The following is a 27,379-nucleotide window of genomic DNA, read 5'->3' as shown; positions in this document are numbered from 1 at the left end:
TTGACATGCGGCCGACTGCCACATTGACTTGAATGAGCAGGGCGAAGTCATTATGTGACTTTCTGCTCATTTTCTGGATGTACACTGCTTTTTGCACAAAAGCATTGCACGTCCAGCAAATGAGCAGGATATCCTGCTCATTAAAGTCAAAGTGGCCGTCGGGCGCACGCCGGGCTCTACGTCAGCATCCTTTTTTCACCGATTCCTGACGTGTAGCCCGACGTGGGGCCAAAAACAAGATGTAAACATACGTTCCCTTAAGCCCGTCCTGCTGCGGCAGGCCGAGACAAGTGATGTCACGCAGGACGTGCATGATGAGCAACTTAACTGTCACTGGCATTTGGCCTGTGGGAGGATACCTGCTGTCGGCGCTGGATTGGTATCAATTCGCTCTTCTCACTGACCACCAATAAAAGATGCGGGGGCCGGATAAAAAGCTTCAGGGGGCCGCATGCCATAGTTTGGGGATCCCTGCTTCTTCCAATTGTTGCATAACTACAATTCCCATCATGCCTGGACAGCCAGAGTTTGACACCTGTACTCTAAATGATGGTTGTGACAGGATAATGAACACTGTGTATGAGTATATGATGTAAATCATCATATCACTCATAAATTATGCATATTTCCATTCACAAGGGTAAATGCTAGCTTGTATTAAAAAATTAATCTTTATTTTATACTTATATATAGCATATTACAGGAAGCATCTTTGTACTGTTCAGTTATCTTTGTAGTAGTTATTGAAGTTAATCCGCAATAAGAAATCTTCCAGATGTGGTTGATATCCTCGATTAACAAGCTTGGTCACCACTGTAACACAAAAGGGGCAAACAAGGTTTTCATTATACCATAGTAAGGCAGCTACTAGCTGGTGTAGAATCCCAGCATACCCCGTGCCACACCGACCTGGCAAGCTAAGTGTGGGCTCGGCAAATGCTGCAAATTCTTGCCCAAGCAGCGCAGCTGCATACACAATCACAACTTTTTTGCCTGGTCGGTTCCCTATAGCAATTTTTGTTTTTTAACCCAAACCAGATTTACATTTTTCAATTATTTTTATATGAAGACAGGTGAAATATAACAAAGAAACAAAACTCTACCAAATCCAATATAGTGATAGCCTTTAAAACATAGGGGTACTGCATACTAACTGCAAGACTTAATATTATAGGAAATAACTAATAATAGACTAACCTTCAAACAGAAAGTCAGAGTAATACTTAAAGGTGTCATAGGACTGCTGCATCAATCCATAGTTGGGATGACTAGCCATCTGCATATCTTTGTCACACGTCCATGACTGAGAGATCAACTGGGTCCGGAATTTCAGAATAAGACTGAACATGCTGTGAATGACGTTCATCAATGGAGCAGCTTTCTCAGTTAGCAATCCTCTGAAAGATACACAGAGTACCAGAAATAGCCATGATTTTGGAATAGAAATTCTGTGTTGCAAAAAAAAAAAGCATAATGCCTTATGGTTGCTAGGGGCATCTCCATCTCTTTCAACTATTTTTCCAATTATTAGTTTCTTTGCAACAGCGTGATCTTTAAAGTGATATGTGTAGTTCTCTGAAGCATCCACAAGCTAAGATGCTGCACTGATATATATATATATACACACACCTGTATAAAAAATTTCTGTGTTCTTTCTGTTCTAAAATCACTATTTCATCGGTGGACAGTGTCAACTAGGCGGGCTTCAAGACAGCTGGGAGATGGGGCCAAACTGACATGAAGCCCCGCCTAGTTGACACTCTTACCTGAAGAAATGAAGCGAAAGTAAGAGAGGTGACAGTATCACTTTAACTATCTACATATAGCAACTTTTACAGATCACCTATTAACAGTTTAGCAGTATTTATATGCACTGCTCTCGGTTTTAACCCCTTAAGGATGCAGCTAATTTTTAACTTAAAAGGAGTTGTCCAGGGAACAGAAGATGGCTGAAGCTTTCTGCTCCCCAGCACTTACTTTCTCTCAATCCAAGGGGGTGGGTATGAGTACCAATTATCATGTGTGGGTGAAACTGCACCCTGCACATGATGTCTAATAGGTGCACTGTGTCTCTGATGTTATTGTGATACTGAATATATTTGACATTACAGGTGGGCAATTAAAACTCAGAACTGCCCCTCCACATCTGAGGCGGAAAAGGCTTCAGCTATCTTTGCAGAGATCTCAGTCTAGGCAGCTCAATTACAGGTCTTTTGAGGTGCTTGGAAGGAGATGACTGACATTAAGAATGATGCCATGTGCTGCTCCCTGCTTGTTCATCTGATCAGACAGTGACAGGTTAAGTGTTTATTTTTATGGTGCATATGTTAGAAACCCCCATAAAATCAACCTATTTAACAAAAACTGCACCCCTTTAAAGAATTCACAACAGGGGGTCAGGAACTTTGTTAATCCTTTAGGTTGTTCAAAGGGGGGGGGGGGGGGATTTAATGATGGAAATAAAATCTAGTTATATTTTTTTCATTATTGTATAACTTTAAGGCTGGGTTCACACTACGTATATTTCAGTCAGTATTGTGGTCCTCATATTGCAACCAAAACCAGGAGTGGATTAAAAACACAGAAAGGATCTGATCACACAATGGTGAAATTGAGTGGATGGCCGCCATATAACAGTAAATAACTGCCATTATTTCAATACAACAGCCGTTCTAAAATAACAGCAAATATTTGCCATTAAATGGCGGCCATCCACTCAATTTCATCATTGTGTGAACAGATCCTTTCTGTGTTTTTAATCCACTCCTGGTTTTGGTTGCAATACTGACTGAAATATACATATACTGACTGAAATATACGTAGTGTGAACCCAGCCTAAAGGTGCAAATAATTCCCAATGAGGCACTTCATTACAGTAGGAGACCCTTGTGCATAATCCACTGCATAGACAAATTACTAAAAGGCACCATGCTCACTAGGGGACTGCCAGCTACAGCACACTGTCAGCACCTTAGGTAGATTCCCTTTAAGTTCTGGAAAGTGAACAGAATATTCTTGTGAGAGGTCACATGCTGCTATGTTATGGAAAGGCAAACAGCGCTAACACTGCAAATTATCATACACGATATGTAGATATAGTATTATAATAATAATAATAAACTGCATTATTTTAGTTGATTATGAGGTTACTACCTAAAGAGTGCCTTATTAAGGTATTCTGTGTGCATCTTGCGTATCTCCTCCAAGTTGCTCACTGTACGAAGTTTACTTCTGAATTCACTCCAAGTGACATGCAGAATCTGGTTGGCAATGTAGCCCTGAATAACCTTCACAAAGTGTTGCATTTCATGGCGATAAAGTTGAAGTTGTCGATATTGGACCGAACTAGAAGCTTGATTTACTAGAGCTATGCAAGAAAAGAAAAATATATAAGCAAATCTTTTATTTTTTTTAATATCCACTTTTTCATCATTCCGGACTCATGTAAATGTAATATTAATGTCACATTCTAACTTCAAGTGCCAGAGAGGGAAAAATATATTTCATGCCCCAATGTGCACTGTGATTGGTTGATACAGGCAACAAGACCAGTTTTTCGAAATAAATCCTTAAAATGGTAATCCCAAGAATTTATATTTATTTACATATTGTTGGGGTTGCATAGAAAATAATAAACAGCCTATTCTAACCTACCATGCTCCCTCAGAGGTCCTCCTGTCACATCTTTGGAGCTCACGCTCTGGCCGCTACTTCCAAGACAGCCAATCACTGGCGGAAGCAGGACAGTGCCAGCAAGTGATTGGCTGAGCAGGCTGACACTGTTGAGAGGAGTTAGGAGTTGGTTTTGGAAGTAGTGGCCAAAGCGTTCGGCGGAGGACCGGAAGACGTGACATGAGGATCCCTGAGGCTGCGTGGTAGGTGAGAATAGGATGTCTATTATTTTCTATGCAACCCCAGTAATATATATAAAAAATATGAATGTCTGGAGTACTCCTTTAATTTTAATCACGGTGTTGGAACAACAGGCCCCTCACTAACTAGGTGAAAAAAGCTGCCTTTTTCCCCTCTACAATGTGCCAGAGAGGATTAAGTAATTTTTTTTATTTTACACAATTTCTAAAACGCTTATATGCGCATCATACAATGGTAAAAACATTTTTACAATTTTGTGTTGTGGTTTATTTTACAATACTGTATGTCAGTTAGAAAAAACATTATGAAAAAAAGTCAAGATACAGATATGAACAGAGCCTTAGGGCCCATTCACACTGTCTGATTAATTTAATGGGATTTCTCGCGCACCTCCGCTCTCCATCCAAAGAACTGACATGTCAATTCTTTGGGTGGAGAGCCGAGGTGTACAAGATATCGCATTAAATCAATGGGAGATGTGGAATTTCAAACAGTGTCCTTGATGCGGGTTCTGCTTGAAACTCTGCCACTATTGCTCAGTGTGTATGGGCCCTGTGAGTAGTTTTTCACGAGACAACACCTATAAATCGGTGTTTCACATAAAAAAGGTCTAAACGTATTGGGCTATGTACACACATTTTACGTCCGCAGCTAATCAAATGCCGATCGTGTTCGGGTTTGGAAGGACCTGAGCATGCTCAAGGTTCGCTCATCTCTATGACCAACACACATTCATATGAGGATCTGCTAGCAGACATCCAGACATGGCTAAATATGCAGTTTAAGCACCACAGATCTGCATACAAATTAGCCTCATTGTTAATAAATGGTGCCCATTCTTGGCTTTTTAATATAAAGTCTGTAGAAATAAGAAACATGCTGAGGCAAGCACTAAAGGTCTTTTATGTAGCGGTGCCAATAATCCATGCAGAAATTTTCTGCTGTCTGTAAACGCAGAAAGCTTTTTTCCAGGTTTACAAGCATTTCAGGGCGAACCCTGAATCTGACAACTGTAAATTGGGCGTAAAGGTTATCTTGAGCTCCTCCTACTACACCCCAATAGGAAACCAGCAAAATTCAGTTTTAGAATATGGAGTTAAAAACTCTAACTGGAAACATAGCACAAATAGGAGGTTTCATAAAGTAAATTAAGCTCATTTATATAAGGCAGACCTTTACCTGTCCGTTTTAAATGAAACCACACATCTCTCAACGTCCAAACCATGTGTTTCAATTGTAGGAGAAATGAGAAAACCTTATTGTACTTGTTTATGCAGGCATCTGTTATGACTATATTTAGCGGCCAATCCACCTGCAGAAGACCAGAAACATAATTTCATAAATGTATACAAATTTCTATAGTAGATTCAACTTCAATTGTATTTATTAACCCTCTCCCTCCAAGGCTAGTTTTCATTTTTGCACTTTTGTCTTGTCCTCCTTGTGTTCAACCCCTAGACGACCCTGGACGTAAAGTTATGTCATGGGTGTCTGTCACCAGACAACCCTGGACGTAACTTTATGTCCTGGGTCGCTAAGTAGCTATGAAGAGTGCTCCGGAGTGGAGCGCGCTTCATAGCAAGTGGGGGCCAGCTGCATTCAGCAGCTGGGCCCTTACCGTTAATGACAGGCTGCAGCCTGTCATTAACCCCTTAAATGCTGCACGGCGTTTAGGTGTGACAGGAGCAGCTCCAATCACTTACTGATCAGGACCCTCGCAGTTTAACTGCGGGGCTCCCGATCACTCTGCAGTTAAAATGTTAAAATGTTTTTAGTCACCCCCCCCCCCCCTTCACATTATATAAATAAATCATATAAAAATAATTAAACAAACATTATATAACGTAGCGATCATAATTGTTCGCTCTATTAAAATATAACAATTGTCATCGCAAACAGTGTTAAAGAGGGAAAAAAGTGCCAGGATTGCTCATTTTTTGTTACATTATAAACAAAAAAATTTTAAACATCAAAACTAATTTTTAAACATCAAAACATCCGAGCTATACAAATATGGTATTAATAAAAACTAGAGATCATGGTGCAAATAAATAACACCCCATACAGCCCCGTAGGTGAAAAACCATTATACGATTCACAATAGGACCATTTTATTAATAATTAATTGCACAAAGAAGGATTTCCTAAAATAAATAAAAAAAAAAAAAAAAATATATATATATATATATATATATATATATATATATATATATATATATATATATATATTATAAAACACAAGACAATCTGTGTAAACCTGCATACGGTTGTGTTCGAACTGACCTATAGAATAATGGTATCATGTCGCTTTTACCATAATATAGTGCATTACGTAGACACAGTAATCCCCCAAAAAGTTACCATATTGCAGTCTTTTTTTACAATTTTACCTATTTATAATTTTCATAAATAATATTTTTGGGGTTCAATCATACATGTTATGGTAGAATGAAAGACGCCATTACAAAGTACAACTATTCCTGTAAAAAACAAGCACTTACATGGCTTGTAGATAGAAAACTGAGAGTGCTAGAGCTCTTAGAAGGGAAGGAGGGAAAAACTGAAATGCAAAAATGAAAATTGGCGTGGTCCACTGTGCCATTTTGGGCTTGGTCCTCAGGGGGTTAAAAGGCCATAGCACATCGATCTTTGCTGTGTATATACACAGCATTGATCTCTATGAGAGATCATTGCTGTGGATATACAAGTCCCCCAGGGGGACTTCTAGTTGATGTAAAAAAAAAAAAGTGTTTTTATTAATAAAAAATCCCCTCCCCTAATAAAAGTCCAAATCACCCCCCTTTTCCCATTTTATAAGTATAAATTAATAAATAAACAAATAAACATATTTGGTATCGCCGCGCACGTAATCACCCGAACTATTAATCACATTACTGATCTCGCACGGTAAACGGCATCAGCGCAAAAAAATTCCAAAGTGCAAAATTGCACATTTTTGGTCGCATCAAATCCAGAAAAAATGTAATAAAAAGTGATCAAAAAGTCGTATATGCGCAATCAAGGTACCGTTAGAAAGAACGCATCATGGCACAAAAAATGACACCTGACACAGCCCCATAGACCAAAGGATAAAAGCGCTATAAGCCTGGGAATAGAGCGATTTTAAGGAACATATATTTGTTAACAATGGTTTGAATTTTTTACAGGCCATCAGATGATATAAAAGTTATACATGTTATATATCGTTGTAATCGTAACGACTTGAGGAACATGCATAACCAGTCAGTTTTACCATAGGACGAACGGCGTAAATGCAAAACTCCCCGAAATCAAAACAAATTCGTTTTATTTTCAATTTGAAGGCGCAAATGTTTTTTTTCCGGTTTCGCAGCATATGTTATGGAAAAATAATGCCTGTCATTACAAAGTACAATTGGTTTCGCAAAAAATAAGCGCTCATATAAGTCTCTAGGTGAAAAAATGCAAGCGCTATGTACTTTTAAAGATAAAATGGAAAAAGCTAAAGCGCAAAAACGAAAATTGGCTTTGACCTTAAGGGTTTAAACCATGACTTATCACAATGATAACAATAGAGACGGTCTGCTGGCCGTCTCCCTGTTTGATAGGAGCGCCGGAAGCAGACCGCAGCTCTCTTCTATGGGCCACCCCTCCCCCTGCTCCCCGTCCTGCTCGTTCTCGGTGTGTGTAATGTGGAGCAAACGAGCGCTGACCTGACAGGTTGTCACTAGCTTGCTCCTCAGTATCAGGCCGTGTAACAGGGCCATCAGTATAACTAGTAACTTGTTGATTGAAATCCCTGATCATTCTGTGTTAAGGGGTCCAGTGGGCGGTATCACTCAGTGATAGGATCATTCAATAGATTCCTTAGCCTGGAAAGTTTAGCGATTTCAATGAATAAATTACAAGTTATACTAAATCTTTTTTCATAGTTATATATCAATCCACTCAACATTTACGCTTTGTGCTTTCTTCACACTGTATAAAAAGTAGATTATTTTACCTTATATCTTAATTCCAAACAACTTAATGTATCAGGTGCTGTAGGTGTGAACACTTCTGGGATGTACTTAAGTGCAAAGGAAAGATTGGAGGCAAGATGAGAATCCCCATGTAGACTGTACTGCAGAGCTTTGTTCAATATGGAATTTAGAACCAAAGGAGTGAACAGCTCACTGAGTGTCTGACCTGATACAAGCTGGAAAATAAAGGGGGTAAGGTAAATGAAAAGACACACACAAAGAACCTGTTATTAATGAAACACGTGCTGCCTAATGAAATATATATTATATGCGCATATATATATTATATATATACATACACACACCATATTTTTTGCTTTATAAGACGCACCTGTCTATAAGACACACCCCTGATTTGGACCACTGAAAACAGAAAAAAAATATTTTATGCTAATTAAACTTCCCTGTTGGTCTAAGGTCATGAAGGGGATAATGCAGTGAAGGGGTCAAAGTTTATTAAAATGAAAGTGTCTTGTATCTACACATACACAGCTGCTGCATGCGCTACACACTCAGCTCTGCTACACACTCAGCTCTGCTACACACTCAGCTCTGCTACACACTCAGCTCTGCTACACACTCAGCTCTGCTACACACTCAGCTCTGCTACACACTCAGCTCTGCTACACACTCAGCTCTGCTACACACTCAGCTCTGCTACACACTCAGCTCTGCTACACACTCAGCTCTGCTACACACTCAGCTCTGCTACACACTCAGCTCTGCTACACACTCAGCTCTGCTACACACTCAGCTCTGCTACACACTCAGCTCTGCTACACACTCAGCTCTGCTACACACCTCTGCTGCTCTGTACTTAGATGCGACCATTTAGTGTAGGACCTGCGGGAATGTGAGCTGAAGGACCTTCGCTGATGTCACAGTCATGTGACTAATCACATGACTGACATCACAGAAGGTCCTTCAGCAGGTTGCCGTGCATATCCCCTCCCAATTTCTCTCCTGCCTGGCACTGATCTCACTGATCAGTACCAACAGGAGAAAGGAGAGGACTGCACAGCTGATGCAGCCTTCCGGACCATCAGGGAAGGAGTCAGGGTGGTCTGACAGTGTCTGCCCTGTCTCCTGAATATAAGACGCAGGCACTTTTTAGCAAGATATTTTCTTGCTAAAAAGTGTGTCTTATAAAGCAAAACATATGGTAAGAACCAATTAATCAAATTTATGATGTTACCTATGGGAACTGCTCGGTTCTGGAACAGCCTTCCAGAACAGATTATGTTCGAGAACCGAGGTACCACTGTGTGTGTGTGTGTGTATATATATATATATATATATATATATATATATATATATATAATTATTATTATTATTATGTTTCCGCCATCAGCAATTAGGGCTGCTCAGTGCACATTGGCCCCAGACCACAAATATTACCTCCGATTGAGGACAAGCCTTCTTTAGGATATAGTCTGGCCGCATCACTGAGACCTCAGTTGAATGACACAGTCTCAATATTTTTTACATCATAAAAGGATAAAGGATAAAATTCAGTCCTTCTTTGGCCACATGATCAGAACATGGTCAGAACAGTGAATCAGTGGATCAAAATATCTAAAAGCAAATCCTATTGCTCCTTTTTAAAATGCAGAACAACTGAGGAATCCTACATCACTTAAGTGTTCAAATCTAACACTTAAATGTACTAACATTTGGACAATTTGACTTTTGCAACTTTTCTAAATGGGAAGTAGTACTGCTACCTTGCATCCAGTGTCTGTTGGCCATCTCAATGCTGTTCAACAGTACTTTAATGAAATATTTAGCTGTTTGGTTATAAGGAGAGATCCATCAATAAAAGGTTGGTGGGGCAGAGAAAAAACACCATAAACTGTCCTGATGACTTGTGGCTCAGGCGGCATGACAGTAATGACCAAGGTTCAATTATATAGCGGTTATCCAAAATTAGAAAAAACACAGGTATTTTGTAGCAAAAACAGCACCAGCCTGTTTCATATTGTGTGTGGTATTACAATTTAGTTCAATTCCCTTAAAGAGGAATTTAACCTGAACCGACGGATCGATCGGCGCCGACACGGGGAAGCCGGTGCCGTGGTCTGTTTTTCGGACCGCCGCCCGGTTCCCGTGTACGGCGTCGCTCGATCCAGCGGTACCGGCTGGTGCTGAAGCACTGGAGGTCGGCCGGCCCGCCCCCAGTGGGAGGGAATTCCCTCCCCTGTATGACGCGGCTCCATTCATTCTAAGCGAGCCGCGTCATACAGGGGAGGGAATTCCCTCCCACTGGGGGCGGCCCAGCCGACCTCCAGTGCTTCAGCACCGGCCGGTACCGCTGGATCAAACGGCGCCATGCATGGGAACCGGGCGGCGGTCCGAAAAAAGGACCGCGGCACCGGATTCCCCGTGCTGGCGCCGATCCATCCGTCGGTTCAGGTTAAAGAGGATGTACCGGGTGGTACATCCTCTTTAAATGGAACCAAGCTGCAAAACCCACACCCAAACTGAGTAGTGCCGATTCTGGAAGAAAACTACCATGTTTTACTACGCCTGGATAACCCCTTTAATGAAACTGGGCGGACTGTATCTGAGGTGCTACAGGAACTGTGAGATTGGGGGCGGGGGGGGGGGGAAGGAGTGTATAACTTACTATGTTGAGGGTTGTTCCTACACTGCCTGGCACTGTCAGCATTGATTAGATAGTGTCAGACAGCGTAGGGACATGCCTCAACTGGTAGCATTCAGTTGGCTATTTAGTCAAATTCCTAGTAAAAAATAACAGAGTAACAGCACATCACAGGTTTGTTATTTCATGGGTAAAACATTAGTATTTACTAAAAAGCAACAATCCAGGATCTGCTACCATCAAAGCAATACATTTACTGTATCTGAGATTCCTTAAAGCATGACATACAAAAAAAATTACTTGTAAAAGTTCAGGCTGTAAACCTAGCCTTACAGTCATTCTAAAAGAAAATGATCCTTATATGTTGGCAAGAGGAACTGAGGAATTAAAAAGATTACCTTTTCAAAGAGCAAATCACTAAGTGACTGAGCAAATTCTCCATCTTCCATCAACAAAAAATGTCTTATTGCCTCAAAATGTTTTTCCATATTCAGTTCCACAAAATAGTAATCCACTACAGCTTTGTTCACTAGAGAAACGCTAAAAAAGAAAAAGCAGATTGCAGTGGTAAATAAAAAATATGTAGAAAATATAACAATGCAAGAATACACAACTAAGTGACTAGACTAGGACCAGACAATGCAAATGATGAGCGCTTTCTTTATGGAACTCACCTGGATATGATTGGAGCAGTGACAGAATATTTCATCAGCACTGGCAGAGAGAGAAGTTCAATGAGTTGGACAGCAGTTTCGTCAGTAGCAGACTCTATGTCCGGGTCCGCAGGAAAGGAAAACTCTTGGGGCATTACATGACTAAGCAGGTGGAGAACTGGAGGCTTTGCTGTAGGCCATGAAACGAATAGAAAGGGAACTTTTTTTTAATTTCTTTATCTTTTTCTTACAATAAAATAAAGAGACAAGAGGACATTAACACACAAAATTGAAACCATGTGAAAAGACATTAAGTAATTCCACCATCTTGCCATATACTGTGTTCATTTTGCATTCAATTTTGGTAGTTAAAAATACAATATCATTTTGCTGTGTTTAAAGAAAATATTGTTTCTCTACATATCACCACATAAAGGGGCTTTTTAAAGGGGTAGTGCACCCCAAAAATTTTATCTTTCAAATCAACTGCTGCCATGAAGTGCCAGAGATTTGTAATTTACTTCTATTAAAAAATCTCAAGCCTTCCAGTACTTATCAGCTGCTGTATGCCCAGCAGGAAGTGGTATTATTTCCAGTCTGGAGAGCAGGAGAGGTTTTCTATGGGGATTTGCTCCTTCTCTGGACAGTTCCTGACATGGACAGAGGAAGCAACAGAGAGCACTGTGTCAGACAGGAAAGAAAACACCACTTCCTGCTGGACACACAGCAGCTGAAGGCTTGAGATTTTTTAATAGAAGTAAATTACAAATCTCTGGCACTTCATGGCAGCAGTTGATTTAAAAGAAATTTTTTTTGGGTGCACTACCCCTTTAAATCATTATAGTAAAATTAGACATAACTGGTATCAGTCATTATGCCTTGCAAGATTACATGAAGTAAATTGGAACTAGTGGAGAATCCTAAAATGTTCATGTTCCTGCTTCTGGATTGTCTGATAAAATTGTTCATTACATGTGGACAATCTGTTCCTCCACAAACCCTTATTATCCTAGTAGCCAAAAGAACGCCATTTATGCTCCATGCAAGTGATACATAAGCTATATCACTATATTATAGCTTTTCACTTACACAATAAATCTGTCAATAAATCAGTCAATAATTATTAATGTGGAACAAAGGTTTACCCACTACAGAAAAAAGTAGATGAACATATAGAGAACCAATTGGACAGGTCATGTTTAAGAAGAGTTTGGACTTCTGAAAGACAAATACTAACCATTGTCAGATATTCGTAATTCATATTCACTAATACCAAGCAGAATATAGCACTATCAAAAAAAGAACTGCATTTTTATCTTTTACGACTTTGCAAAAATCGCTTACACATCATGTCATAGGTGTCTTGATATTTTTCGAGGCAATAGTTGTCTGCAAGTGTCTTTAGATAAGCTTGCTGTTTCTGCCAGGCATCATCCTCCATTTTGTCTTCTTCCTTTGACTGATCATCACAAGGGTCACCTGTATCCTGCATCTTCTCATCAGATTCTCCTTGTGAGCACTTTAAATTATCATTTGGACAAAAAAAAACAAAAAAACATTTTTATTGTTTGAGAACACTGCTGCAAGTATGAGGTCTCATTTAACTATGCACCATACACATTTCTAGTTCTCCTCTCTATTCCAACTCTTGGCTTAAAGGGGTTGTCCAGGCAGGACATAAATTTACATAAATGCCCAAGGAGGGGTGCACTAAAATAACCGCTGCTGGCATTATGTTGCTCCATCCCTGCTGTGTGGACACTTCCAAGTGGCTGAGGTTGGAGGGCCTGCAACGTCACAGCCCTGAACCTGTAGGCAGCCACACAGCAGGGACAGAGCAGCCCCAGAGATCTCTAATAACCTCATGGGTGGGTCACAATATAGCGAATATGTCTTGTTATAGTGATCAGGAGCATGCTATTATTCTGGCTTACAGCCACCTTAACAGAGAGAAATGAATAAACTCCATTATCTTGTTCTTAGAGCACAGCTTCTTACCTGTACATCAGCTGAGGCTTCTGGAGAAGCTGGTTTACTGTCGTCAGTTACATTTTCTGATACTAGGAAAAAAAAAAATATATATATATATTAGTACAGAGTAATGACCACAGCTATGTATGTAAAGGTACTCTTGTTGCTGTTTGAACACTGGTGTGCAATCCTGGGTAACTGAATATATATCATTCGGTTCTAGTCTTTCACAAGACACACCCCTGACAGATTTTTTTGTCAAAAAGAATTCAGACTGAGAAGAATAATTTCCACCTTTAGACTATGTTCCCACACCATATTTTTGCCAGTATTTTTCAACCAAAACCAGGAGTGGATTGAAAACACAGAAAGGCTATGTTTACACACTGATGAAATTTAGTGGATATTTCAAAACAATGGATGTTTTTTTTTGTTTTGTTTTTTAATAACAGCATTTGCCATTAAATGGCAGCCATCCATTCAATTGCAAACATAGCCTTTCCGTGTTTTCAATTCACTCCTGGATTTGGTCGTAAAATACTGACCAAAACACTGCGAAAAAATACTGTGTGGTAACATAGCCTTAAGGTCACCTATAAGTAGTACAGTTCAATTGAAAAACAAAGCGAACTCTTAATCTAAAGTAATTTTTTTTCATAGATATGGTCACCTTAAAAGGGGTTGTCTGGGATTTTTCAATAAACTAGCATTGCATTGACTACTGTGAGTGTTGTATGTTCTATATACACTTTCTTTTTTTATATTTAGAGTGCTTACTGTGTTCTCAGGCTAAGTCACATGACCACTCTGCCTGGGCTTTCTTTACTTCCTGTGATGTCGCGTTCCCTTTCTTTTTCCTGTTCCTGCCAGTGAGCGAACAGTGAGCCATCAGGTGGGTGGGGTTATACATCCACATTGATTTAGCTTCACCCCTGTAGGAGGAGCTAACATCTGAGCCCAGAAGAAACTGCAGCAGTAAGAGCAGTAGGACATGGAGGAGAGCAGGTTGATAGCTATGATGTTGGGAGCACAGAAGTTAAAGGGGTAGTGCGGCGGTAAAGAATTATTCACAGACTAACACACATTACAAAGTTATACAACTTTGTAATGTATGTTATGTCTGTGAATGGCCCCCTTTCCCGTGTCCCACCACCCCCACCCATGTACCCGGAAGTGTGGTGTGCTATACTCACCTGTCACGTGCCGACACCCGTCTCCGATGTTCAGCGAGTGACGTCTTCTTCGGGCGGACGGCGAACAGCTCGGATCGACACGGATCAGGTAATGTATAATGCACCACACTTCCGGGTACACGGGTGGGGGTGGTGGGACACGGGGAACGGGGCGATTCACAGACATAACATACATTACAAAGTTGTATAACTTTGTAATGTGTGTTATTCTGTGAATAATTTCTGAGCGCCGCACTACCCCTTTAACCATGTTGCTTTGTAGTGTTGGATTCCTGGGATCAAATGCCACCAAATATAACAGCTGCATGTATGCCCCGCAATGTTTGCAAGGATTTTATCACACACTAAAAATCATCGTGAGCCCCACTAGGGACAGTGACCAATATGAGTGACTAATCTCTGTACAGCACTGCAGAATAAGTTGGAGCTATATAAATAAAGGGATAATATTGTTATTATTGTACTGGAAAAAGGTACAGTGGCCAGGCAGTGTAATATGGAGAGGGGAGATGCACTTCACCTCATGTCAATCACCTTTCTATCTATTTATTGCTGAGGGAAACTTGCAATAGAATCCTGGCTAATTTAAGCCCCATCCCCATTTCAGCAGGTTCCTACATACAAGCAATTCTGATGTTTTTCTTTTTTATCCTTTGTAGCATTCACCAATGGGGATACAAATTATTGTTGACTGGGCGCTGCAATATAGTACACAGCAGAAAACCTGTACTCCTATAGTTATGGTTCACACTGAAGGTGGCAACAAACCTTTAAATAAATATTTGTCTTGGTTAGATGACAAAGACCTGGCATTTTAACAGGTGTGGAGTGTTTATATATCCACTTTACCTATATTGTTGTTGTGTATATGCAAAATGCATATATAATAACAACCAATTATGGTATATTGTACTTACCTACTTTACTGATCTCTTCGTTTTCTTTTACACTTGGTGGTGACAATGCAGTTACTGTGTCAGGAGACCCTATGAGTTCCGAGGGAAGATCTTCTGTTTCTGAGGTTTCACTAATCATGGTGGAAGCTGATCTTTTCCCATACAACATATTCTGAACTGTAGAATCAGATAAATGACTGGGTCCAGATTTCGGCTGTAGGGACACTTGAGTGTGCATTGTGGGTGTCCATTCTCCAATTTTAATACTTGACTGAGAGACATGACCAAAGGGACTCCAGCGTGGTTTAGATTGCTCAGTGTCAGAGACAAGCTCTCCAAGCTGTATATGAGACTGTGAAGCATGTCCATGGATATTCCACCTAGGTCTAGAGGATAAAACATCAGATACATTCTCTCCAATCTTGATACTGGCATCAGATACATGTCCATGGATGCTCCACCGTGGTCTAGAAAGTTTTACATCAGATACATTTTCACCAACCTTGATGCTGGCTTGAGATGCATGCCCGTGGACATTCTGCCTCGGCTTTGAAGCCTCTATATCAGTAGCAAAGTCTCCTATCTTTATATGACCTTCAGAAATATGGCCATGAATATTCCATCGAGGTCGGGCGGGCTTCACTTCGGACACATAGTCACCAATATTTATGTGGGAATCAGAAGAATGACCATGCTGACGAGGTTGTGACTTGGGCACAACAGTATCAGGAACATATTCTCCAACTTTAATACTGGCATCTGATGCATGCCCATGCACATTCCAACGTGGCCTTCTAGGCTCCACATTGGACACATACTCTCCAATGTCAATGTGCCCTTGAGAGATCTGTGTAAATGCCACTGGTTTCAAAACTGTGTTAAAGTCATACTCACTTACAGGTATCATACTTGGTGCATCTGTAGAGTCTTTACTCTCAGCGGTTTTTGGAAGATCAGAACCTATATCTTGTAAAGCGTCGTCAATAAGAGACTGATCTCCAGCTAGCTGTGTATCTTGTTTTTCAGTGGGTGGTACAGGAAGAAAATCTTCAAATTCCAAAGCTGGTGTATCTAAATTTGTGTTACTTTCTGCCTGGTCTGGGGGATGTAGACTGTCAGTTTTCTGTACTGTAGCGGAGGTTACAATGTTTTGCATAGACATAAGACTCTCATCTCTCAATTCTGCTCCATCCATATTGTCGGATAACACATTTTCAGGAACAAGTGTCTTAAGAAAAGAACATAGGGATAATTAAAGATCATTACATGATATGTCATATATAAAGACATGACTGAATTTAAAACTGCTGAAAAGATTTAAAGTGTCACTGTCGTGAAATTTTTTTTTGCAGAAATCAATAGTCCAGGTGATTTTAAGAAACTTTGTAATTGGGTTTATTATCCGAAAAATGCATTTTTATCATGAAAAAGCAGTTTGAAGCTCTCCCCCCTGTCTTCATTGTTCTCCTATGGAGAGAGCTAAAGAAAAGACCAAAACAGGACAACAAAGAGTTAATCTACAAATCCCTCACCCGTTATCTCTTCTGACCATCACCAGTGACCTGTCTGAGCTCAGATTACAGCTGTCACCCAGCTCAGTGCCTGTAATCCTCTGTTATCTGCTTTCTGCTGCCGGCTAACTCCCTCCTTCCTCCTCCCCCCTCCCCTCTCCCTAGAGCAGACAGGGGACGACTCCTGCAACAAGTCACAATTTTCAGATTTTTTGGAGTGGATGAAAAAGAGGAAGGAGGGGGGGGGGACCTGGGAAAAGGCTTTTTACATGCAGATAATGGCAGATTTGGCTAATAAACCCAATTACAAAGTTTCTTAAAATCGCCTGGACTATTGATTTCTGCAAAAAAAAAAAATAATACGACAGTGACTCTTTAAGTTTTAACACATAACAGGACTAAACAATTGTATGAAGGTAATGCATCTACACCTGTTCTCATAAGATTCAGTTGAGAACATGTCCTAAATCTTATATCTATTCTTATTTCACACAGAGAAAGGCGTCTCATCCTGCCAACCAAAACTCTACTCTGTAATGAACAACAAGAACTCTGTCTACAGATGGACATGTCTGGGTTGGCCGACAACCTTGAATCATAGCTGGGGATATTTTAAAAAGTACTCCTTTAATCACAGTCAGTCAAACAAGTTTACTCTCCCAGCCTCCACATACATTATTTATTTCATCCTCCAATGGAATATATGATGCAGAGTCAGAGGCTTCTAAATGCAACTGCTGTCTAGATGAACCCACTGGATTCTCTTTAAGCAATTCCTAAAAGAAAAAAACAGTCAATATCAGAATGTCTTAATGGCAAATTACTCTACAATACTAACTACAGTAACAGCAGGAATCAGTAATACCTGTAAGTGTTTTTCGTCATTCAAGAAGAACTGTAAGCGAACAGTCTCTAGTTTATGACGCTGAAGCTTCCACAGTGCTCTCTGCTCTTTCCGAGTGGCCTCCTCAGATAACTGACTATAATGCTGAATGAGTTCCTGTCTGTTATCAAAAGATGAGAAATATAGCAAATTCTATTCATTAAATACATGCAAAAAAATAAAGCATAAAAGAGAAAAGGCAAGCAGCTAACAGAACACGCTTTACTAAATATACTGGAACTAAAATGATAAAAGTATCCTGTGGAATGCTTTGTGTAGCCCCATAAAATTTTATGTATATATATATATATATATATATATATATATATATATGTGAAAGTAATTGGACCCTGTGACATCTACGGTCATGTCACGTTCGCTGCTACTAAATATTGTGTGGGCAATAACATCGGCATCAGTGTCATGCAGCCTCTCTACACTGCTTGCTCTGCTACAGGACCTAGCACAGAGAGTAAAAATAGTAAGTTGATGTAATTCTATCCAATCTGGAGAACACTCTGCAATGAACTTCTTGGAGTAGGCCTAGGGCAGGTCAAGGTCTTTACCAATTAGCCTTTTTGCTTGTTACCACTTAATGTTGTCAGGAACGTTGGTAAAAATCTTCAAAATAGTGAATATTTAAAACAAAGAATGTTGCAGAACTTTTTTTTTTTTTTTTTTTTTTTTAAATCTTATGTTTTATAAAACTGTAAACCTTTAAACTGAAACCCACCTTGAAAGTTTGCATTTGTGAAGCTAGAGTGAGAAAATATCGACCCTGGCATTTTTTTTGACACTAGTTGGTCCATTTTACCAAGAACATTTTAACAGACCCTCACTTTAAAGCGACTCTGTACCCACTTTGTGCCCCCCAACTACTCATACCTTCCTGTAGCTGATAAGTTCTTGCTGGTGGTATGTTTATCATCGCTGGTGTCGCTTTCCAGTGCCCGAAAATCATACTTTACTGTAGCTGGAACCGTGTGTAAGAGGCGTGGCCTAGAGCGATCGTGCCCTAGGCCAGCACCGCCTGTGTGGTGGTCTTCTCTGTCTCCCCTGCCTCCCGCTGACCGCCCTCTGTCTGGCGCCCAGTCATGGCAATGATTGCGCATGCGCCGCCTCGTAACCCCCCAACGCCGACGCAATGACGTGTTTGGATCCAGGCCGCCTCTGGTGTGGCCGCTCAGCGCTATCCCTGCCCTGTGTTTCTGAAGTTCCTGGCCTTTCCCCACCTCTCTTGCCTGTCCCCACCCCCCCGCCGCATACCATGGTGCCGCCCGCTGTCATCATCAGCTGGTCTTCTTCCCGGCCCATGCGCCATTGCGCTCATTACCCACGCACGCGCAGTGATACACGCGGCTAGTCGGAGAAAGCAGAAAGCATCACTGCGCATGCACGGCTTGGGAGTGCAATGGCGCATGGGCCAGGAAGACGGTCAGCTGGACGTCATTGCGTCAGCGCCATGGGGGGTAACGAGGCGGCACATGCGCAATCATTGCCGTGACTGGGCGTTGGACAGAGGGCGGTCAGCGGGCAGAGCGGGAGAGACAGAGAAGACCACCACACAGGCGGTGCTGGCCTAGGGCACGATCGCTCTAAGCCACGCCTCTTAGACATGGTTCCAGCTACAGTAAAGTATGATTTTCGGGCACTGGAAAGCGACACCAGCGATGATAAACATACCACCAGCAAGAACTTATCATCAGCTACAGGAAGGTATGAGTAGTTGTGGGGGGCACAAAGTGGGTACAGAGTCGCTTTAAGGTGGTGGTCCTATCTTGACATTACATTACAAATTTTCAACTGATAATACCAGAGGAACCTGTTGGGAGTCAAAAATGTCACCCACAGCAGTTGTTGCAAAAAACAATGTGGTGTTATATGGCACCCAGTCAAACACCTGAGCAGCCCAGCAAGCACGTAGATAGCAGTTGGCCCCTCCAACAGTGGTTGTAGAGTAGGTCTGCTTTTTTCCAAAAACTGAACTTCCCCTGTCTATGGGATGACTTGGATATTGCAGCTCAAACCCACTTCAGTTGATAAACTAAACAGTTGCTTTCAGGGGTGAAACTAAAAACATATGCCATGAAGTTACCTTGGCTCCAAGATAGTATTGTCTTCAGACATTATTGAACCCATTACCTTCCACATTTCCTCAACACTTCACACACATAAGAAGCTTCCAAGCTCCCTTCTCATGTCCCAATATCTGCACTAGTGACCCCATTCCCTCACACCTTGTCAAATCTCTTTTCCTGGCTGTCACCACTCATCTCACTAAAATATTCAAACTCTTCCTAATATAGGACAATGCTTATTTAAAAAAAATAAAATAAAGAAAAATAAACAAAATGGAGAAGGGAAAAAAAAGAAAAAAAAAACCCTTTCAACAGAAGTGTTTTTCATACAAAGTGACACATTTTTCCCAGTCCCACACTTTTGGTGCTTCTTTTGCTGCCCAGTTCCTTACCAACACCAGCCTAGCATAGAAAATGAGTCTCACTATGATCTGTCTCTGATCTTTTTGCAATTTAATGCTACCCGTGTCCCCCAAGAGAACGAACTGGACCGTTCTCGGTAGGGCTGGGCGGTACACCGTCAAAATACCGATACCGTCTCTGGCGTCGGTTAACCGACCTCAACTCTGCCAGGACGGTATCTGCGGTATTTCTCCCCTCCCTCCTCCTCCTCCTGCGGCCGCATGCTCTGCTCCCCTCTGTTAATCTTCCTGAGGAGGAAGACTGGAGATGTGACAGGCTGCGCACAGGCGTGCTGTGTGCTCAGCGCTGCTGCTGCTTCCGGGCGGCTCTGGAAGCTGCACGGTGGGCCCTGCCTCCCCTCTCCCGTACATAAAGTGGCTGCTGGGGTCAGGTATGGGTCAGCACATCCTCCCCCCACCGGGCACCGCACTCTGTCCCGCACAGGAATCCTCCTCGCCTCGTTATCTTTTGGCAGTGGTGAAGCAGCCGTATGTGACGATCTGCCCGGGACGCTGCCGGCAGATATATCTGCTACAGCACTGAGTGACAGGGGGCAGAGGATTCCTTCCTGTGCGGGAGAGAGAGGTCGGGGAACATGGAGGTGCTGACCTATAGCTGACCCCAACTGTATGTGCGGGAGAGGGAGGGGGGGGGGGGGGGTCCAGAACAGCACGTGACAGTGACTGGGGGCAGATATTAGATAGAAAGGTATAGGAGCTAGAGATAAATGATAGATGTAATGATAGATAGATAGATAGATATCTCCTATCTATCTATCTATATACTGTCTACCTATCTATCCCCTATCTATCTAGTAAGTAGATAGCCCACGGCACTCAAAGGGTTAATGGTGCGTAATGTATATTTATTCAAAAAAACATAGTGCAGCACATCGTTTTTTTAATAAATCTGCGTTTTACTTAACCCTTTGAGTGCAGTGGGCTATCTACTTACTATTTGAATACGGTCAAGAGTCAAGACCTAGGTCCGCTGGCACCAACCCAACGCCAATTGAGCAGTGCTGCTTTTTCTCTTTTTTGTATCTATCTATCTATCTATCTATCTCCTATCTATATCTATATCTATCTATCTCCTATCTATCTCCCTCCTATCTATCTATCTCCTATCTATCTCCCTCCTATCTATCTATCTATTTATCTATCTATCGATCTAACTATCCATCTCCTATCTGTATGTGTGTGTGTATATATATATATATATATATACACACACACACACACACACTGGGGTAGATTTCTCAAACATGGTGTAAAGTGACACTTGCTCAGCTGCCCCTAGCAACCAATCAGATTCCACTTTTCATCCCTCACAGACTCTTTGAAAAATGAAAGGTGGAATCTGATTGGTTGCTAGGGGCAACTGAGCCAGTTTCACTTTACACCATGTTTGAGAAATCTACCCCACAGTATATAGATAGATATAGCAAAAAATATAGGCAGCACAATAAACGAACTGTGGGTGACAGCAGATGAATCCCAGACCTTGGATCAAGTCAGCTAGTAAAAATATTCTGATGGTAATACAAACGTGAAAACGTGGATTTATTCCATATAACAATGTGCAGCAAACTTCACAAGTAATATACAACGTTTTGGCATCTCCTACACCATTTTCAAGTGGCACTTGAAAATGGTGTAGGAGATGCCAAAACGTTGTGTACTACTTGTGAAGTTTGCTGCACATTGTTATATGGAATAAATCCACGTTTGTATTACCATCGGAAAATGGGGTTTTCAAAAGGGGTGTGGCTTTTAAAATGGGCGTGTCATAATTATCGTTCAATTTATCGTTACCGCGGCTACATGTACAATAAACCGCGATATTGATTTAGGCCATTATCGCCCAGCCCTAGTTCTCGGGATTTTCACCCCTACCTCACTCTCCACTCTCTGTAGAATAGAGCACCAGAATTGAAAAATCTTTTCACAGACCCACATCCTATGTATATAATCTACTCAACTCACTCCACATCTCGGACACTGGTCGTGGGGTTTACAACCAATCTTTAAAGAAAAACCGGGATAATGCTTATCATTGAAATGATCAACCTTGCTTTCAATTCCAGTTCCTCCTCCAATGCCTTTAACCTTTTCTCACGATCACGTAATTCCCGAGCATAACTGAAGTCATCATCGGCCTCCTCCTGTTTAGCCGCAAGTCGTCTCTATGGTTAAAAGTTGAAAAGTTACAACAAACCTTACAAATAACAATTGTATCATTGTCCATCTGTATTTCAAGCAGTATTTCTTGGAAAAACACTGTAGCCTCTTAATTTTCGTGATCATTGGGGGTCAATAGGCAGAATCCTTAAAGTGTCACTGTCATTTTAAAAAACTTGACTTGAAAAGTTACAACAAACCTTACAAATAACAATTGTATCATTGTCCATCTGTATTTCAAGCAGTATTTCTTGGAAAAACACTGTAGCCTCTTAATTTTCGTGATCATTGGGGGTCAATAGGCAGAATCCTTAAAGTGTCACTGTCATTTTAAAAAACTTGACTTGTCAGAGGGACATGTCAAAAGTTTTGATAGCTCTGAGTGTTTAGACGCATACCGATTGTGAGAATGGGTCCGCTCCCTACACTGTAGGTGAAAACGTCGGGCTCCATAGACTTACATTATGAGCCTGACTCATCACATGACAGAGCCGGGAGAGGACTGCGCTGAGCGCAAACCCCTCCTGTCTCATTCTTACATTTACGTAACATTTCCTTCAAGCAAAAGGTTCACTGATTACAAGCAAGTTTACTGACTAGAAAGGGCGGTATAACAGCAGCATTGCTAATCTGTCGTATGTTACACTGTCCATTCTTCAAAAAGCACTCCCATATTATAATTTTACCTCGTGGTCTTTCTCATACTGTTCTTTTAGCTTCAGAAACAACTCCCTCTTTTTCACGTCTGAAGACATTCTCTCTTCCAGCCGTTGATCTGAAGAAAAGTCAAAGAACAAAAAGCAAAAAGAAAATGAGAAATAAGATAAAAGAAATTGGACTCTGATGGTCTCCAAGTAAAAAGCTAACCTTTAAATCTCTCTAAGAGTTTTTCTGATGTTTCACGAGCCTGAATGATTAAGTCCTGTTTTGCAATTTCAGCTTGTAACTCCTACAATACATAATAAAACATTATTGTGCCGATGCTCTTTATAAATAAGTCATATTACAGTACATAAGAAACACTATTATAATATACTTTGCAAAGACAGGAATGAAATCATCTGTGACAGCCACCACCATTGTTCATCAGAATAAAGCATGTTGCAGACATGAAAATCCACAGTATTCCCTAAAAGTCAAAGTTTTTTCCACAGTGTGAATAGGGTTTTAAACATCCCTTGTCGAGACAGAGTCTAGAAGGTATAGCAGCAGGCTTATGATTTTCACATGTGCTATTAACAACCCTATGGCATTATGTCTGCACTGCTCATTTTGGACTACTCATACGAGACTATTTTTTTCCCCTCAGATTTGAAGAACTATGAATATTCATACTTTTTTTTAAATTTCTTTTTAAATGTTAAAAGAATTGATCTGAACTTGAATGGGTATTACCTTCTCTTCTTTGCTGATGCTGCTTTGCCTTGCAATTCTATCCATTCTGGCTATATAGACAGCACAGTCTTTTCTTATTTCTTTTAATTCTTCTAAGGAGAATGTAACAGATATTCGAGGTACAGGGATGTCCGACCAGCAAATGTAATGCTTGAAAAAAGAAATATGCCCATTAACACTTCACTTTCTTCTTACCTTCAAAGCATGCAACACAACCGAAGATACGGTTCAGGAGCATCAAAGATAATACAATAACATTTTTAGGCACTGGTACCCACCTTTGGGCAGCAAAGCTTTAATAAATTGATAGTTTTCCCACACATGTATATTTCATTAGCTAGATGCTTCAAAAAGACTGGCACACAATCTTCCACATCTTTTGAGATCAAAACATATCCATGAGTCCAGTAACGTTTGTCTAGAAGACACAAGACCAGTAAGGAAGGTTTTAAAACTGCATGTTAAAAGCAAATGCCAGTGTATATCTCAAAATTTACCTCTAAACCCAAGGAAGTCTTCATTCACCTGGATCATAAACTCTTTACAAGCATCTCTTAAGACGCCAGTGTAGACCCAGTCATAGATAAATCTGAAAGAATGAACACATTTGCATTTTATTACATCAGGCATATAAAAGATAGTGTCATGTGTCAACAATAGATCCTTATGATCAGTGATACTTGAGTGGAAAGGATATATGCAGAATAGTAAGGGTAACACAAAGTGCAGTACATTTTTAGGCCACGACCACACATCTTTCTTTGTTTGACAGCCTGTTTTTTTTTTTTTTGGGGGGGGGGGGGGGGGCCGTTATTTCGTGCCTGAATAACCACTTATTTTACAACAATGGTCATTATTTGTGAAATAATAGACGCTGATATAAAATAATGGCTGTTCTAAGAAATGGCCGCAAAGCGGCTAAAGAAAGACATTTTATGGTCATGGCCTTAGACTAACAGGCCCTTATTTTTCAACTTGTGTAAAACAAAACCTGGTGTACTTTACCTATATACTGTAGCAACCAATCCTAGCTCATCTTCTTAAATCTTAAGCCCTTAAGGACTATGGAAATTTACATTTTCCATTTCCCCTCTTTTCCTTCTAGAAGTCATAACAATTTTATTTTTCCAACCGGCCATACAAGGGCTTATTTTTTGTAGGACCAAATGCACTTTGTGACGCCCACCATTTTACCATAACTTCTAATGTGTAAAAGTACTACTGCAAAAAATTGTGAGGTAAGTTTGAAAATTTTTTTTTTTTTTTTTACAATTTTACAAATTTGAGGTTTTTTTTAAGCAGTGCATTGTGCTAGTAAAATTTAGATATTATCCTCAGCAATACCAAGCATGTTTATTGACAATTGTTTTTTTACCCTTTTTATTTTTTGGGGAAAAAATGATTACAAAAAGGTATGTAATTGATCGCTCGGAGCTCCAGAGCAGGCTGTATCAAAGTCAGCCACGAAGAAGCCTCTGGCTTCCCTGACAATGGATCAGTTAAATTAACAGACAAAGGGGCCTAGCTGGAAAAACAAGGCACTACTGCTGGAGAATTGTGTTTCCTGTAACCTATGTTATCCAGCAGAAATACCGTACGTGTGTAAAGCTCCTTACCGCGTGTATGGTTCACAACTAGATTTTAAGAGGGATAACAAGACGGGGTAATTTTCATTGCTGCTGTTTTCTAGAGCTTCTTTGTAAAGGTAGGATAGCAATTTAACACCCTGAGGGGGGAAATGGTAGAAAAGATATACATTTACCATGTGCATCAGAATAAAATGGAAATAGAGAAAGAAAATCAAAGTAATACAAATCATTCATAAGCTTTATTTGTAGTTACGTTTGACTCCCTTAATCAACCCCTTAGTCACATGTGCACAGAAGACTATGGAACAGGCTCAAGAGCTGTGCCCACTGAATATGCATTGGGGGGGGCTGGCTGTTTACCCCTTTAATGCCCCCAGGAATAGCGAACATGGCATATGGGGGGTTTGAAAGGGGGAAGTAAAGTCTGCATAAGTACAAAAAGACTGCAATCAAAACTGCACATTAGGACCTACGCTGATAAGCCACAACAGGATAAACCCTGACAGTGAAGTAAATAACAGTATGTAGTGATAATGCCACATGTGAAGAGGTGGGATATATTAGGCAGAAATTATTAATAAATCATTATTTTTTTAAGTTGATGTGTTGGAAGCAAGAAAAATGGACAAGTGTATTAATATGAGCAGAGGATGGCAGTGATGGAAATAGGTCTAGATCCTAGAGATCAATGTAAAAACCTCCAACACCACAAATCACGGATCAAGGGGCGCAGGTCCAGAGAGAAATGATGGAAATAGGGTATAAGAAAGTTTAATAAGACCCAACGCGTTTCGGAACCGCACCGGTTCCTTTTTCAAGAGTCATAGTGTTCTACAAAAAAACACAATACATATAAAGGAAGTAAGCATGACATCAGAACAAGGGGGCGAGGAAGAACAACCCCTTTAGAACAGGTGCATTATATCTATCATTATCAAAACCAAAAAAATCTACCCATAAACATACATATATATACACTCACATCGGATCTGAAATGAAAATATGTACAAATATAAATGAATATAAAAGTATAAAAATAAATACAAATATGCACATATTACAACTAATTTATACTTTGGTATTCTCTACAATTTCATTTAAACCATCTGGTGCTAGACAACATAACCTAAAAATCCAATAGGATTCCCTATTGATCAGCTGTTTGTATCTATTAGGTATGGACTCTGATATTTCCTCTAGAATCGTGAGTTTTAAAGAAGTAGGGTCAGAATTATGTTTAAGAAAATAGTGTCTCGATAAACTGTGCAGTAAAAAAGAATTCTTAATATTAGCACGATGTTTGTTCATGCGGGATCGCACCGTCTGAACGGTGCGGCCCACGTATTGTAGCTGACAAGGACATTCTAAAAGATAAATCACATATTGTGAGAAACATGAATATGTGTTGTGAACATAAAATATTTCCTTCGTTACTGAGGATTTAAAAAACGATGATGGAATAACAGAGATCCAATAGCAGCACAGGCATCTAGTGACATTGCATCGTATAGTGCCAATAGTGTTTGTTTTTTGTCCTTTGCTGTCGGTACTGGCAACAGTATCGCGAAGTCTCCCAGGGGCAAGTTGGCTGCGTAGTGTTTTAGTTCTACGAAAAATTACCGTAGGTTGACTAGGAAGAATGGGTTTTAAAATTGGGTCACTTAAAACAATATTCCAATGTTTAGTTAGTATTCTTTTAATTTCTTGCGTACCACAGTTATATTCTGTAATAAGTGCTGTATTAAAATTATGAGTATTAGATTTTTGTTCAATTTTTTGTTTATTAGACATTTTTTCAATAATCTTTTTTTGTGTTTTATCCTTATTTTTATTATAGGCATTGGATAACAGGCGTTTAGGGTAACCCTTATTAACAAAACGGTCGTATAGAATTTTTGACTGCTCACGAAAATCAGTATCTAGAGTACAATTTTTCCTGATACGTTGATATTGTCCATAGGGTACATTTTTAAGCCAATTGGGGAGATGACAGCTCGTGTAATCTAAAAAGCTGTTAACATCTACTTTTTTAAAAAATGTGGAAGTTTTTATAAAATGTGGAAGTTTTTATAGTATCCAATAGTATAAAAACTTCCACATTTTTTTGATTTTTTTGGTTTTGATAATGATAGATATAATGCACCTGTTCTAA

At 40.3% G+C, this 27,379-nt stretch overlaps 1 protein-coding gene across 1 annotated transcript in view; it reads right to left on the bottom strand.

Annotated features, from left to right (window-relative positions):
- Positions 1–652: 652 nt before the first annotated feature.
- The window catches only part of TUBGCP6 (tubulin gamma complex component 6), a 34,345-nt gene continuing 7,618 nt past the window's right edge, over positions 653–27,379 (bottom strand). The window contains exons 8-26 of the mRNA XM_069976821.1: positions 25,255–25,364; positions 24,136–24,227; positions 23,917–24,056; positions 23,639–23,788; positions 23,111–23,192; positions 22,930–23,018; positions 22,133–22,248; positions 17,566–17,704; positions 17,375–17,476; positions 15,211–16,417; positions 13,128–13,189; positions 12,474–12,648; positions 11,151–11,319; positions 10,875–11,016; positions 7,856–8,050; positions 5,053–5,185; positions 3,154–3,367; positions 1,198–1,397; positions 653–813 (exon numbers count right to left, since the gene is read on the bottom strand). Of these exons, the coding sequence (XP_069832922.1) occupies positions 722–813; positions 1,198–1,397; positions 3,154–3,367; positions 5,053–5,185; positions 7,856–8,050; positions 10,875–11,016; positions 11,151–11,319; positions 12,474–12,648; positions 13,128–13,189; positions 15,211–16,417; positions 17,375–17,476; positions 17,566–17,704; positions 22,133–22,248; positions 22,930–23,018; positions 23,111–23,192; positions 23,639–23,788; positions 23,917–24,056; positions 24,136–24,227; positions 25,255–25,364 (3,609 nt within the window). The 3' untranslated portion in view covers positions 653–721. The remainder of the gene's footprint in view (positions 814–1,197; positions 1,398–3,153; positions 3,368–5,052; positions 5,186–7,855; positions 8,051–10,874; positions 11,017–11,150; positions 11,320–12,473; positions 12,649–13,127; positions 13,190–15,210; positions 16,418–17,374; positions 17,477–17,565; positions 17,705–22,132; positions 22,249–22,929; positions 23,019–23,110; positions 23,193–23,638; positions 23,789–23,916; positions 24,057–24,135; positions 24,228–25,254; positions 25,365–27,379) is intronic.

The sequence above is a fragment of the Dendropsophus ebraccatus genome, chromosome 1 (assembly GCF_027789765.1).
Source record: "Dendropsophus ebraccatus isolate aDenEbr1 chromosome 1, aDenEbr1.pat, whole genome shotgun sequence".
NCBI lineage: Eukaryota > Metazoa > Chordata > Amphibia > Anura > Hylidae > Dendropsophus > Dendropsophus ebraccatus.
Note: the sequence above shows the minus strand (reverse complement) of the source record. Positions and strands in the feature narration are given on the sequence as shown.